Raw genomic sequence first — 14157 nt, 5'->3', positions numbered from 1 at the left:
TCCTTTGCATCGAGCTGTTTGGTTTTGCAAGAAAATAGCATTCAATTAAAAGATAGCAATAAAGAATATTTAACCTTCGATTTCATGATGTCATATGAGTCAATTTTTTATATTAACATTGACGATAATCTCGTTGTGGGCTACTTATTTAGCCCAACACAAAAAACGTAACACAAAATAACTTTTTACACCATTCATATATTTTTGGACTAATTACAACAGTGACCGATTCTTCCATGTTTCATAAGCTCATTATAACCTACCAGTAAAACCAAAATAGCGTCCGTTTTCACTGAAAGAGCCGGCCTTCCTTTTCGAATGATTTGTACAAAAACCCTTCTAATGTTTGGTAGGGGTGGGGAGGGGGTCATATGCTGTGACGTCTGAACCTCATCAGCCTTTCTTGGGGTGTGCTGGTTACATGTGGCTGTTGTCAGGCATCCACCACATCCTCAGCACAGACTATTGCTCATCCAGTCAAGGTATGCTATCCTGTGTGTGTGTGTGTGTGTGTGTGTGTGTGTGTGTGTGTGTGTGTGTGTGTGTGTGTGTGTGTGTGTGTGTGTGTGTGTGTGTGTGTGTGTGTGTGTGTGTGTGTGTGTGTGTGTGTGTGTGTGTGTGTGTGTGTGTGTGGTGAAATGTCTTGTTTTGATTCTCTCAAGTTGACCTCTTAATGGTTAAATGTATAGATTTGAGAGAAGCTTGGGAATGCATAGAGCCTTTTCAGGTTAAATCAAATCCAATTTAGTTCGGGTGTACCCAAACTAAGTATAATGCCATACATGATCATCTTATCGCTGGCAGACAGGTGTTTTGGGAAGAAATAATTTACTATGTAATAGGAAAAGGGAGGGTAAATAGTTAACATGAATATGGATATGAAATAGGATTATATGTTCAAGCTTTAGATGGAGGCTATCCTTAATATATATTTGTTCTAAAATGTGACAATTTAGAAAGACTTTAAGGATATATTCTGGTCAGGAATGAATTGATCATCATCCTAATTCACACTGGCTTTCAGTGACAGCAACTGACAAATAGCTAGCTACCAGAACCTGATGCATCAGATCGGGTCATTTAGAGAAGCTGAAGTGAGGTTACCATGGAGACAGCTCTTCTTGGCTCAAAAGCTGGAAAACAAATCATGCTCTTTCTTTCCTTAGCAAAGCACATCTGCGTAGCCCCAAGGTGTTGGCTGATGGGTTTTCAGAATAAGGCTATAGCTTCCATGTCATTCACACATGGTATACCCTTTCACATAGTAACACTCATGTGACGTAAGACTTTTTTCCTTTCATTTATTTTAAAAGAAAAGCATTGAAGTCCCATAGTGGTCCTGTTTTCTTTCTTCTAAATAAAACAAAGGGATGATTCTGACCACTCCTGGGAAAAGCCAACGGACAGTAAACAGAGGATGTAATTACCACTCACATTTTACACACACAGACACATATACATGTTTATGTCTATCAACATATTGTGTGCTATGTAACGTCTCAGCCATTAGCATTCTATTCACGCTGCAAAGGTTCCTTTCATCTCACAGGTGTAGAAGCGCCCCCCGTCCCCGTCCCTGAGTCATGACGGACAGACGACTGGTGTGCTGGGGCACGATGCTGCTGCGTCGGATCCCCCTGGACAACCGGCAGGTGGGCTCCCAGTTTGCCCGGTGCCTGACCACCCTGGACCTCATCTCTCTCGGGGTGGGCGCCACCCTGGGTGCAGGGGTCTACGTGCTCTGTGGAGAGGTGGCCAAAGAGAAGGCAGGGCCGGCCATTGCGCTGTGCTTCCTGATAGCGGCCGTCTCTTCCATCCTGGCGGGCTTGTGTTACGCTGAGTTCGGTGCCCGTGTGCCCAGGGCTGGCTCAGCCTATGTGTATTGCTACGTGACAGTCGGGGAGATTTGGGCTTTCATCGTTGGCTGGGTCCTCATTTTGTCTTACATCATCGGTGAGTCACACACGTAGCGTGGGGGAAATATTCAGAGAATTGGTATTTTACCGATGTTTCAGCCAGTTTTCAAACACACAAAGTTCATGTTGCTTAAATAATGTTATTGCATAGTTTAGAGACAACATTCAAATCCTAATACATAATCTATGACTTGTCCATTATATGATTGGAATAGCATACATGAGTATGGGAAGGTTATCAAACATGACCTCAGGAACTTCCTGTGTTATTTTCTTCATCTTTCATCTCTTTTCATGTTCCTCTCCCTAGCCACTGCCAGTGTTGCACGAGCCTGGAGCTTGACATTTGATAACCTGGTAGGCCTGGCTATCTCACAGTGGATCAAAAACTCCATTCCGATAAACCTTTCCGGGACTATATTCTCTGAATACCCTGACATACTGGCTGTGCTGTTAATCGTTCTGGTCACAGGTAAGGCAACACCTTGATTGATGTTATTGGGATATTATTATTTGGTATACGCTAAGCAGTATAGTGAGTTGATTCTGACATTTTTAGATGCTTAGATCACAGCAGGAGGCAGGATAGTGTAGTGGGTATGGGTTGTGTGATTGCCAACCAGAAATTGATGGGTCCAATCCTCTCCCACTTCTCAAAGCACCTACCTGTTTGCATCCTTGAGCAAGCTGTCTTAGCCCTAGGTGCTCCTTAATGTAGCTGTATGTAAAATCACTCAAGTCGCTTTGGATAAAAGTGTCTGCTAATAAATGAATAAATGAAGTACTGATGTAGTTAGTCATAGCATTGGCATTTCTTAATGTGATGAATATCTCAGCAGAGCCAGAAGGTCTGTTTGGCTTTGTCTGAGTGTTAACACCCCACGCAGCACTGCTGTCATTTGGCGTGAGCGAGTCGGCACTGATGGGCAAGATCTTCACGGGGATCAACGTGACGGTGCTGGGGTTTGTGTTCGTCGCGGGCTTGGTGAAGGGAGACCGAGCAAATTGGAGCCTTACTCTGGACGACTACATCAATGCCACCAATGTTACAGACCCAGAGTGAGACGATACGGTCACTGAACAACAAAACTACTAAGGCGCAAGCTACCTGAATTTCACCCAATGCATTAAATATGTGCTCTGTGTCAATACTAAATCTAGACTTATTGAGAAGGGATTCGGCCTTGGTGGTTTTGCTCCATTTGGCATCCGTGGAATCCTGTCCGGGGCAGCGACGTGCTTCTACGCCTTTGTTGGCTTCGACTGCATCGCCGCTTCAGGTGGGACGGTTCAACATCCTTTAAAGTATAAGTGCCCTTCGGTGATGGCTCAGGCTAAAAGACGTGCTTTTCTTTTACCGACAGCTGAAGAGGCCCTGAACCCCAGGCAGTCCATCCCCATCAGCATCGTGGCTTCACTGCTCTGCTGTTTCGTGGCGTACTCTGGGGTGTCTACAGCCCTCACCCTGATGATGCCCTACTACCTCCTAGACACGCAGACCCCCCTGCCCAAAGCCTTCGACTTTGTGGACCTGGCACACGGCCGCTATGTGGTAGCTGTGGGCTCCCTGTGCGCCCTTTCAACAAGGTACAAAGGCCAAGAAGACACAAGCAACCGATATTTTCTTAAGCCAGTGTCCATTCTCATCTCATTACACTTGTCAATGCACTATTACAATTTAAAAAAATGTTTAGTTATCACCCTCTAGCTTTTGGGTATTCCACCAGTGGAATCTCTTTCATTTTTTAACTGTTGTCTAATGTTGCCGATAGATAGAGACCCGTTAAAAAGGTCCTCAGGCTGAACCTGGCCCACCCCTTTGCCTTCTCAGACACCCACTTCGCACATACATTATGAGAAACAAATGAGACCACATCTGCAGGTTAATAAGTCATTTATTTACATTAGGATGACGACTAATGGACCATGTGACGGGGTAACTTTCTGTTTCTATAATACTAATCAGAGACCGAACTAGCTTCTGTTAATGCTTCATTCTGTTTGATTCTGGTCCTCAGTTTGCTCGGATGCATGCTCCCCTTGCCACGTGTGATCCATGCTATGGCATCTGATGGCCTGATATTCAGCTTCCTCTCGCAAATTTGTGAGAAAACCAAGACGCCTTTGCTGGCCACAGTAATATCCGGTGTGGTGGCAGGTGAGAGGAGTTCAAGTTATTGGAACTAGGACGCTTCCTATGGGCTATATAATGTTTTTATTCCGCTCAAACCTTTGACCTCACATTACAAGTCGTGCAGAGCTCCGAACCCCAGTGAATTGTGAGGGAACTGTTTCTGCCATTGCAGCTCCCATGGCGCTGCTCTTTGACCTGGATGTTCTGGTGGACCTGATGTCAATAGGGACTCTGCTAGCCTATACACTGGTGGCTCTTTGTGTGCTTGTTCTCAGGTTAGTCCTATGTGGTTATCTATAAATGATGGTATCTATATGTACTACCATATATCATGATGTTTGTAGTGGTAGTGTTTATTAACATGCATCCCAAAGGTTCTGGGATGTAACCCAAAAGGTTTTAGGTTGTAACTCCAATGTCCACAGTGTACAATAATAGCAAAATAGTAAAGTGGAGGTTCTCATTGCTATTTTGGTTTCAGGTACCAGCCTAGTATTCTGGATGATGGCCTCAAGACACGGACGTTGGCTGAGGCGGGCAGTGATCAAAAGATTCACCGTGAGGGAAAGGAACCTGTTAAAGAGCTTGTGGAGGCATTCACACCAATGAGACTGCTGCGACCCAAGACGGAAATCCCCACCAACCTATCAGGGAGCATTGCTTACGGCACCACTGCTGTCCTGTGTAAGGTTTCCAAGCCTCATATCCTTTTGTAGATCGTAGACCTAATCATTGGGTTGTCATAATCATGGTCCAGTCAAAATGTTAAACTGGACCACAGTTGAATTTTAGAGTTTAAATAAATAAATCAAAAATGACAGCTCCTGGATTTTGGATTACACTGATACTTAGCAATAGCAGATTACTGGCCTGTGAAAAATATTCATTATTGATTGGTTCAGTTCTATCATGATGATATAATAATCTTGTAAGATAAAGAAATAAGTACTCTTTCTAACATGTCCATATTTCCTTATTCCCTGTAGTAGGTTTGGTCCTCATTCTTTGCTCAGTTCTGGGTATATGCTGGAATGAGTTGGTGCTGGGCCAGTATTCAGTGGTTGCTAATTGTGCCATTCTGACCCTACTATCATTACTGTGCCTGCTCATCATTTGGCGGCAGCCTCAGACCGTAGAGGTATACTCGTTCAAGGTAGGCTTCAACTTCCTTGTCATTTTCCTTTTCATTTGCTTTTTACTGTTCATTACCAATTTCACTGCAACCAGCCATTTGTTTTTCTGTTGAACAAAATCGGATCTTTTGAGAAATTATTCTCTTTATTTATATTGACATTATTTATCCTCTAAATCGTAATATCTGTGTGTGTTTCGCTGATAGGTACCACTGGTGCCTGTTTTGCCACTGATCAGCATCTTCCTTAACGTCGCTCTCATGATGCAGCTGAGCCTGAACAGTTGGATTCCACTTGCAGTGTGGATTGCAGTTGGTGGGACTATGTTATTTGGTGCATCTATAATATATAATTTCTTTGGAAGAAATGAATCATTGTTATGGGTTTGTCTCGGTTCATTCTCTAGGCTTTGCTATCTACTTCACCTATGGAATCAGGAACAGCTCAGCAAAGTTTGGAGGAGTTGGGACCTCAACGCCCCTCTCGACTGAAGAAATGTAGAGGCAAGAGGAGAGCCAAGCAGAGAAACACAGAAAACCTTCATAGAACTATAGGTTGTTTGTAGTTGTTTGTATAGACTCTTGATTGAGCATTACACACACACACACACACAAACACGCATGCACTCTCTCGCACACACACACACACACGCACACTCGTGCGCACACACACACATACTACACACACACACACACACACACACACACACACACACACACGGTTGAAAATAGCCTACGACCTACAAGAATATCCTAAAATGTATGTACTCCCAATATCCTAAAATGTATCCAAATATTTATCAAAGCTAGTTCTATGAATGTATTGTGATATAGTAGGCCTACTGTTTTAATAAATATGCATTTGCTTAAAGGTTTCCATTTTAATTGTTGATGAATTCATTATTTTTAAACAATTTTTTATTATTAATATCAAGTCATATTTGATAATGGGTAGGGATTTACGCATAGTTTATTCATTCTAATTAAATGAATGATGCATTGAGATTAGAACTGCATCTCCCAGATGCACTAGGGAGTAATTTGCTGTGTTTACTACCAGCTGACATCCGGCGTATTCTCGTCCATTAGCCTACGGTACCCACAGTTAGCTTCGCCATATATATTCGATATTTGTGAATTAAGGACTCCCTTAGTCGATTGACCGTTAAACTAAATGCTATACTTCAGCCTTTCTTTTGGAAACCGGTTACGTCGAAAAACGGCATCGCAACTTCTAATCGGACCTTACCGTAGTGAACCAGCTAACGTTTGTTAGCCTATGCGCTAGCTAATGTGGCTAATGTTAAAGTAAGCTTTCTGCTCTTTTACCCTCCTGTTTGCAAGATCATAGTGCTTAATGCAAAAAAAAAATAAGGGTTCGCTTTTAACATGTTTTGTGTAGACACATGCATTTCGTTTACGGGAATCCATTTGCTAAAGATCCGCCAACATAGTGACATTGCAGTGAAATTGTGCATTTTGGAAAACGTAAAGGTTGCTGTTCGCTGCAGCAACATCCGCCGTGCTGCTGTTATTTAGTCCCATCTATTGAACCCCATACAGGTTCAATAGCTGGTTTCAGTCGTTTTATTAGCTGCTATGTTTCTGGAAAATCACATTTAGCTGTTATTATTAAGACCACTGTCAATTCTGATATTGTGTCAACAGTAGAACATAACCACCACACTCTGCATATGGTGCCAGGCTGTGGGAAGCGGTCTCAGAACTGTGCGTTGTTTGTGCCAGGGCACTGGCCCCATCTCCACCACTTCAAGCAAATCCCTTCTGTTTCAACATCTGAAGCCGCGATCCTCCTAAACCATGACCTCTCAAGTTGATCTCGATATGGTGAGTGTCATTTTTATTTGAGACAAATCGGACTTAGCTGTTCGCTACGTCTGATATTGCGTCCTTGCTATGCAGGTGGCGGATGCATGAGGTTGATGTATGATTGGCATGGCGACCGTTTACATGCATATTTATTTATTTACTAATTATTTTTTGGGCGTTAAGAGTGGGTGGACATGGATTAGCAATCGTGCACAAATACTTAACTAGACCATGGACCGTTTCTGCGAACACCATCTGTCTAATCCCAATTGAAACGTTGCCCTACTTTCCTTTCAAGGTGTTGGCACAATTGATTTGCACCCTGTTACCTTCTCCCCTCTGAGCTCTGATTCTCACCTACCTTGTGAATGGAGAGGGTTGTGTGAGATCTCCTGTGTTATTCTAACTAGTGTAATAACACAGAATGTTGTGCTTCTGAGCTACTACGGATGTGTTTTTTATTGTCAGTTATTGTCAGCTTCATAAAATAACAATGGCAGCTGTAGGGGTATGCACTTTCATTGTTTAAGTCTCCATTGTCATTATTGAAATATGATATAAAAATGCGAAAACATTTTGTCGTATATTATAGTCATGCATGTATGGAGAGGTAGGACTTATATGTAGTTGTAGTTCCATTATAAAGCTAGGAGGACATGTAGTTGTATTATCCTCTATCATATCAAGTGGCGAAAGATGGTTTGAGGATTTTGGATCACCACAAAGATAAAGCGGGGTGTTGTTGTTGTTGTTGCGGACATGTTGTCATGAAGGGGTCAGAGGAGTTTGAAGGGATTCAGATGCTTGTTGTCTTCCACTGGATTGGACCACGGTGGGGATAGTCCTCCTGACGTGTCATGTTACCATCAACAGTGGGGCAGATTTGAGTTGTTTTGTCCACTATGGGAGGGCTGTTAATGTGGGTATGTGGGGCATTTGTAACCCCCTATGGATGTAATGCAGTTCAGGACTGGGGGGGAAGGGAGCCAGAGAGGGGGGGGGGATTGTGTTTGTATACAGATCAGGGTGTGGGGTGGTCGCCCAGGTCCTGACATCACGCCACATGGATCCTCTTTGTTCTCGCCCAGTGGATTATGAACAAAGTTGGGAAAAAAATTTGGGTCTAAAGGCCTGTAGCACGATCATAACCCATATTGTGTGTAACCAGCCCCGATTTATAAGGACTAACAGTTTGGTTACTTTATTTATCAACAATGATTTATTTGATAGATCCTACAGTACTTTTATAGTTAACAAAATGATCTTAATACAGAACATGTACTGCATTAACATCTGCTTTCATTACCTCATTTCCCTTCTGTGATTTTAGTTCTCTTTCTCTCTACCATCATGTTTCCTTTATCTAGAAGTTAGTTTACATTGAGGCATTTATCTTTAGTTGATGTGCACAGATGTGGGATGATGATGTGATATGTGAGACCCTTTACATTGTCACACGTCTCCTAATCTTTGTTGTATTGCCGATGCTCCTAGGCCCAATCCCAGTTGCTGAATTGTTTTATTGAATACGTGAATATATCACAGAGGCCATAAGCAGAGATCTGCCAAGTAAGCAGCACTTGCCAGGTTTTCCATGCCTCTCTGTTAGAGGTTGTATTCAATGCTGTTATTTTGTCTTTGAAAGAGATTTATTTGTCACAGCTGCTTAAAGAATAAGAGGATGTAAGCTCCCGCCTTTTATTCACACACACACACACACACACACACACACACACACACACACACACACACACACACACACACACACACCCTTGGGCAATGCTTTTGCCACTTAAATGTAATAACATGGCCCTGGGGCAGTCTAGGACACCTGCGGTTATCGCATTAAGCCAACAGCCCAGAGAGGAACCCCCTGGCCCCCAGGAATTGAAGGCCTGGTGCCCCCCCACCCCCATTCCTTCCTGCCTGCCTGAACCACACCCCTATCCTGGGCTGCCGCAAGCTGTAGGGGCTCACTTCAGAGTAGACCCTTGCTGAGGAAGCAACCCATTCAAAGGGCAGGGAAGAGTCTCTGGGTTAATCTAATTAGGCAGGAATGCCCGCCTCTCCACAGCCCCGTGAAGGTCTCCTCACTCTAATCGAGGTGAGCGGGAAACCGAGGGGACCCCTACTATTGAATGGAGTAGAACTCTTCTCTTTTCAGTGCCGTCTGCGTGAAGTTTTTTTTTTTTTTTGGGTGGTTAACCGTGATGCCTTTCTCTTCCGCCTTTCTGTCCCAGGTGAACCTTCGCCTCATCCTTGTGAGTGGGAAGACGGAAGACTTCACTTTCTCGCCGAACGACTCAGCCACAGACATTGCCAAGCATGTGTTTGACAACTGGCCTGCCGGTAAGTTTACACCGGTTTTGGGGTTCAGGGAAGTTGACAGCCAGAGTTATCAATGTTTTCACACCACTGGTAATTTAAGACTGTTCCTGGCCTTAATATTAGCAATACCTTCTTTAAATATCGTCCTACTTTATATTGTGGGGTTAATTTTACTAGAGGACTACAGAATTATAGGCATGATACTATAAAAATCAGTGAGTGTGACTTTATATTTTCAATAGCCTTTTGCAATTTAATTAAACTATTAATCCATCAAATATTGACTATATGCTCACTGTTTCTAAAGTATGTTTTATCAAATCCCTTAGTCCCAATTCATATCACACCTTATCTCAGCCATCCTTAGTTCACCTCATCTTATCCCGCCTCAATTTACCTCATCTGACCTCCCCTCATCTCTCATCTCTCATAACCTCACCTTTACAAGCGAGGCTAGAGTCACGCCTAGACACTGTCCCGTTGTCCTGGTGTGCTAGAGTGCTCGCAGATTGAACGTCTTTGTTTATTCATTGGCTGCAGTCTATAACAGTGACCCAGCCAATCACCAACTCAGACACACTTGACACTACCTTTCACCCCGCCAATGTTTTTTTCTTTCTAATCCGTGTACTCCAGTCTCTAACCTTGAGTGCTTCTGTCTAAGAAAAAAAATTAAAATAACCTCACCTTTACCTAAGCTGACTAGCCCATACTTAACCTCACGGTGAGATTGAGAGCGTCTCAGAGGAGAGCGGTAGACACTGTGTAACCAGCGCTGTGAACACTGTGGTTGGCAGGCTGGGAGGAGGAGCAGGTGAGCAGCCCCAGCATCCTGCGCCTCATCTTCCAAGGAAGGTTTCTCCATGGCAACGTGACTCTTGGAGGTACGAGGCAGGCCGTCCCACAAATACCGAACAACGTCCCATTTAGCATCTGTTTTCAAGCTCCATGTATATGAACTTCATGATGATATATTTTTGAGGGTGGCTTCATTTGGGTGCGAAGCAGGACTCTGTTGGGGTTTGATTGGTCCATTTAGAAATAGGAGCACAAACAAATATAAACTCTTCTTCAGACAGAAAAAGGTTCAGTTACACTAGTTTGCGATTGTGTGTGTGTGTGTATGTGTAAGAAGGAAATACCTGAAACAATACAACTTTGTGCACAGGATATTGTATAAATATTAATAATAGTTGTATTTCTGTTTGGTTTCCAAAAGCTCTGAAGCTACCCCCAGGACGAACAACTGTCATGCACTTGGTTGCTAGGGAAACTCTTCCGGAACCCAACTCCCATGGTGAGATATTTTCCTTTTGTTCTGCTCCGCCCCTGGTCTGTTGGTTCCACCCCCCCCCGTTCCACCTCCTCCTGCTATGGGCGGGGTCTCCATCGCTCGCAACAACTGACGGCATTTCGCCGCTTGTTCTGACATTTGTTGATTGAATCTTTTTTTGTTGCCGTTCTTTTCTCAAATATTCCCTTTGTGCCGTCCTTTCCCGGCAGGTCAAAGGAACCGGGAGAAAACCACTGAGAGCAACTGCTGTCTCCTCCTGTAAGCGGAACAGAGGGCGCCCTGTCCTACCTGGTCTGCCCCCCTCCCCCTCACTTCTCTTCCTCTGCCCGTCTTCCTGTCAGCCATGGTGGATCGGGGATGATCACAGGAAGTCGCGTTGAGGAATGTCAGTGTCTCCTCATCTGATACCTTCAATTTTCCTTCTCCTTTATTTTTTTCCTCTTCAGTGCCAATATGCCCTCCCAAAACCCTTCCAAACTCCAACTGAAACATTTACTGTTTCAAACTCTTGCTCTTTTCGTTCTTGAAGAAGTATGATACAGAAAATGCAAATCTTAAACTCGGCCCTCTCTACGATTAAACTGAAAATGCAAGCTCGCAGATGGCCATTAGAATGTGTGGAAGGGGTTGGTAGCTAACTGACGAGAGTTAACTTCAACATAGATGTATAACTCATCATTTTAATTTTTTTTTTTGTGAAATAGAATGAAATTTACAAAGCAAATCCATTTAAAAAAAAAAAAAAAAGAAAGTTGAAAATAATTATTTATGGGGATGGAAAAAACAGATGAGTTTAGGGTTCACTCCCCGTTCGTTGTTTTAGCTCGAAATATTCTAACATGAGGACTGTTGGACCTGGCCTGGGCATGTTCTGTGGTGCCTGTGTAACCCAGTCACATTGACTCAAACAGACTGCAGCGCTCTGCCGTGCGATGGGAGTAGGAGTTGTGTTCAGGATGAATGGCCTAATCCCTCGATACTCGTTGGATGCGGTTTCTTCCTTTTCTTCTTTGGGTCTTACAGCATGGTGTTAAACTTCTCATTGTACTTAACTGAGTTACTCTGAAGTGTGTGATGTATTTTTTTTTTATTTTTTTTTTCCTGTATAGTCGTCATCTGATTTTCTCCTGTGCGCCATCATTAATCCTTTTTTCAGAATATGTGCCATTCTTATCTATAGACCCAGCCGGCGTCCACCATGATGAAATTGTGTCATTATTTTCTCCACATCACAAGTGGTGTGTCTTTATCCGATTCATCACCTTAAACTGGCACCTGGCAGTTGACCGATGGAAAACTAACTCAACGTTTATGAGGACCTCCATTCAAATGGACCTGTTCCATATGAACATTGATGACCTCCAGGAAAAGGGACCTGGACACTTTCAGGAGAACTGGAATGGAGACAAAGCTGTTGCTCCCGGGTTGAAGGAAATAGAGTTGCAATTCTGATTTCCTTCCCTTTGTTGTATTGCCTGTGAGTGATGCATGTTGGGGACCTCCCCCCCCCCCACACTTTAGAGAAGAGTAGACATCAGCTTTCAAGAGTATTGCAATGCCTAGCCAGGAAGCTCTTATAAGGGTAGGGTGGCGGGCAGATTAATGAGGACTTTGCCTTTTTGGTATTTCGGACATGACCTAGGCTTGTTGAATGGCCTTGTTTGTTGTTTATTTGTGCCATCATGCGAAGTGGTTTGCACTCACCTTGACTGTACAGACCAGACTGTGCTAGTCTGCCAAGCTGCAGCCATTCAAACATGCTGTTGACGCCAATGCACCAGCCTTCCTTTTAATGGATGTGCTCATTGCAGTTGCAAAAAAAATTCTGGTTAATTGGTGGTCTATGGGTAAAGAAACAACCTCTAAACTGTCGAGTGTTTTCCATATTCGGTAAGAGCCCCAAGAGATGCATTTCCTCTATTGCTAAATGGTTAATGGTTAAAAAAAAGTACAACAAATATGAGAGGTTTAACACCTTTCACCATTCTTTTCTAGAACTGTTCAGTAGCGTCTGAAGCGAGTAACATGTTACTGCAGGCTAGAAATGTCCTCTGCCCAGCAGTTGGACACACCCCAAATTAGCCTTCACATGATTTACTCCATTTGCTAAATTCCCCCCCAAGAAATCCCTCGTTCCCAGTATTCATTTTGATTCACATTTCCCGAGGTGACATAAATTGTAGGCCTCTCCTTCAAAACGTCCCATTTAGAAACCGAAGTGTGACGTCACAGGCGCTACGTCCAAGATTGAGTGCAGTCTTTGGTCCTCTGTCGTTTCTGCTCGGCAGGAGACCGTCCCTCGCCCCCCCCCCCCCCCCCCCTGTCCAGAGGGAGGCTCGAAGGAGCCTGATTGACGGTCCAGTTTAGCGCAGTGAAAAGTGTGACGATGACGTTATGTAGTATGAGGCCCTCTGCTGGACACTTGAGACGGGATCCCTCCCACTCATAGGAAAGAAGGACGACATTTTCGTGGTGTTTCGCCTTCTTGATTTGGATACCGTCTTTATATATTGTTTGCCTTTTATCGTGGAATACAGTAATGTCATTAATATTGAAATTTTAAAATATAAATTTGTATCTGGTCTATAGGTGAATATATATATTTGTTTGTGTGCGTGTGTGAGCGTGTGCGCCTGCTTATACATGTATGTGTTTGTGTACATGTGGGTAGGTGGGTGCATGTATTACAGAAGGAAATGGGAGTTCGTCTTAGAGGCAGTACACGGGGAGTAGGCCTACAGACGTGAGTCCATGACGTTTGATTCCTTCCATCGAGTGTGTTTTGGTTTGTGTAAATGTCAACCAATGTTACTGCTATGAAATTTAGCTCAATATAAATACATGTAAAAAAATAAACAACTTAATGCAATGTGGTCTGCCTAAAACCCTGTATTATAAACGAATAAATCTTTAAATAAGGCCATTTCCTTCTCCTTTGTATTCTATTTGAAATCATAACATCTAAATAAGGTCTCTACGTGTGAACGCTGTTTTGTTTGGTGACCTGTAGGTGGCAGTGGGCTACTATACAGGTTAAGTCCATAGGTTTAGGTCATGCGATTTTAGAATAATAATCTCCAGGTGAACTTGAGTCACGCATATATTGTGTAACTGAAAATATCTGGTTCTTAAAGTACTCAGGCTGATGACACCACGTTTAGAAATAAACGAGGTAAGCCTCCAATGTTCTGTCTCGACATCATTGGAAGGGATGATATGCGTTATATTTGATTCAGTAGCAGTGGGTCCGGCATTTTTTTCTTTAAGGGTAATGACGTGTAGTAGCATGCATTCCTGGTTTCCAGTTGACACTGGAAGTAGGAAAAACGTTTGGAAACGCACATTCCTAAGACCTACAGTGCATTATATCTAGCCTGCAATCTAAACAAAAACCTGCTTGACAGTGCTTTTATTCCATCACTATTGTACAAATATTTAATTTGATTAATTTTTACCATAGCTTTGCAAGGGATTCATTACATTATGTAGTTATTTTTGTCTCGTGTCGGAGAATGCTTAAGTG

General features: G+C 43.2%; 2 protein-coding genes and 1 non-coding gene across 6 annotated transcripts; all 3 read left to right on the top strand.

Annotated features, from left to right (window-relative positions):
- Nucleotides 1-395: 395 nt before the first annotated feature.
- On the top strand, nt 396-6057 carry slc7a3b (solute carrier family 7 member 3b). The gene is made up of 11 exons (XM_060063081.1): nt 396-1953; nt 2227-2388; nt 2804-2975; nt 3078-3196; nt 3281-3503; nt 3935-4074; nt 4223-4325; nt 4532-4734; nt 5037-5203; nt 5390-5498; nt 5590-6057. Exons 1-11 carry the CDS (start codon nt 1584-1586, stop codon nt 5682-5684), a joined length of 1863 nt encoding a protein of 620 aa, XP_059919064.1. The 5' UTR covers nt 396-1583; the 3' UTR covers nt 5685-6057.
- Nucleotides 6058-6210: 153 nt separating this feature from the next.
- ubl3b (ubiquitin-like 3b) lies at nt 6211-13555 on the top strand. 4 transcript variants are annotated; one of them, XM_060063079.1, is made up of 6 exons: nt 6211-6277; nt 6851-7030; nt 9253-9361; nt 10138-10224; nt 10560-10637; nt 10844-13555. In XM_060063079.1, exons 2-6 carry the CDS (start codon nt 7004-7006, stop codon nt 10894-10896), a joined length of 354 nt encoding a protein of 117 aa, XP_059919062.1. In that variant the 5' UTR covers nt 6211-6277; nt 6851-7003; the 3' UTR covers nt 10897-13555. The 4 variants fall into 4 exon arrangements, with proteins under 4 accessions (XP_059919062.1, XP_059919061.1, XP_059919060.1 ...); XM_060063078.1 differs by having other exon boundaries at nt 6229-6490; nt 6854-7030; XM_060063077.1 differs by having other exon boundaries at nt 6229-6490.
- LOC132466648 (small nucleolar RNA SNORA3/SNORA45 family) lies at nt 9787-9922 on the top strand. Its single transcript, XR_009527923.1, has one exon. It is a non-coding gene; the product is annotated as a small nucleolar RNA SNORA3/SNORA45 family (small nucleolar RNA).
- Nucleotides 13556-14157: the final 602 nt, after the last annotated feature.

This window comes from Gadus macrocephalus, chromosome 10, assembly GCF_031168955.1.
Source record: "Gadus macrocephalus chromosome 10, ASM3116895v1".
In the NCBI taxonomy this organism is placed as follows: Eukaryota; Metazoa; Chordata; class Actinopteri; order Gadiformes; family Gadidae; genus Gadus; species Gadus macrocephalus.
The sequence above is the reverse complement of the archived record's forward strand: the minus strand, read 5'-3'. Positions and strand labels throughout refer to the sequence as shown.

Coding starts and splice junctions, on each gene's coding strand:
- slc7a3b (XM_060063081.1), top strand. CDS start 1,584: ATGACGGACAGACGACTGGTGTGCTGGGGCACGATGCTGCTGCGTCGG. Junction 2,389..2,803: donor GTTAATCGTTCTGGTCACAG/GTAAGGCAACAC, acceptor CACCCCACGCAG/CACTGCTGTCATTTGGCGTG. Junction 4,326..4,531: donor CTTTGTGTGCTTGTTCTCAG/GTTAGTCCTATG, acceptor TTTTGGTTTCAG/GTACCAGCCTAGTATTCTGG.
- ubl3b (XM_060063076.1), top strand. CDS start 9,069: ATGCCCGCCTCTCCACAGCCCCGTGAAGGTCTCCTCACTCTAATCGAG. Junction 9,117..9,252: donor GTCTCCTCACTCTAATCGAG/GTGAGCGGGAAA, acceptor TTTCTGTCCCAG/GTGAACCTTCGCCTCATCCT. Junction 10,638..10,843: donor TCCGGAACCCAACTCCCATG/GTGAGATATTTT, acceptor CTTTCCCGGCAG/GTCAAAGGAACCGGGAGAAA.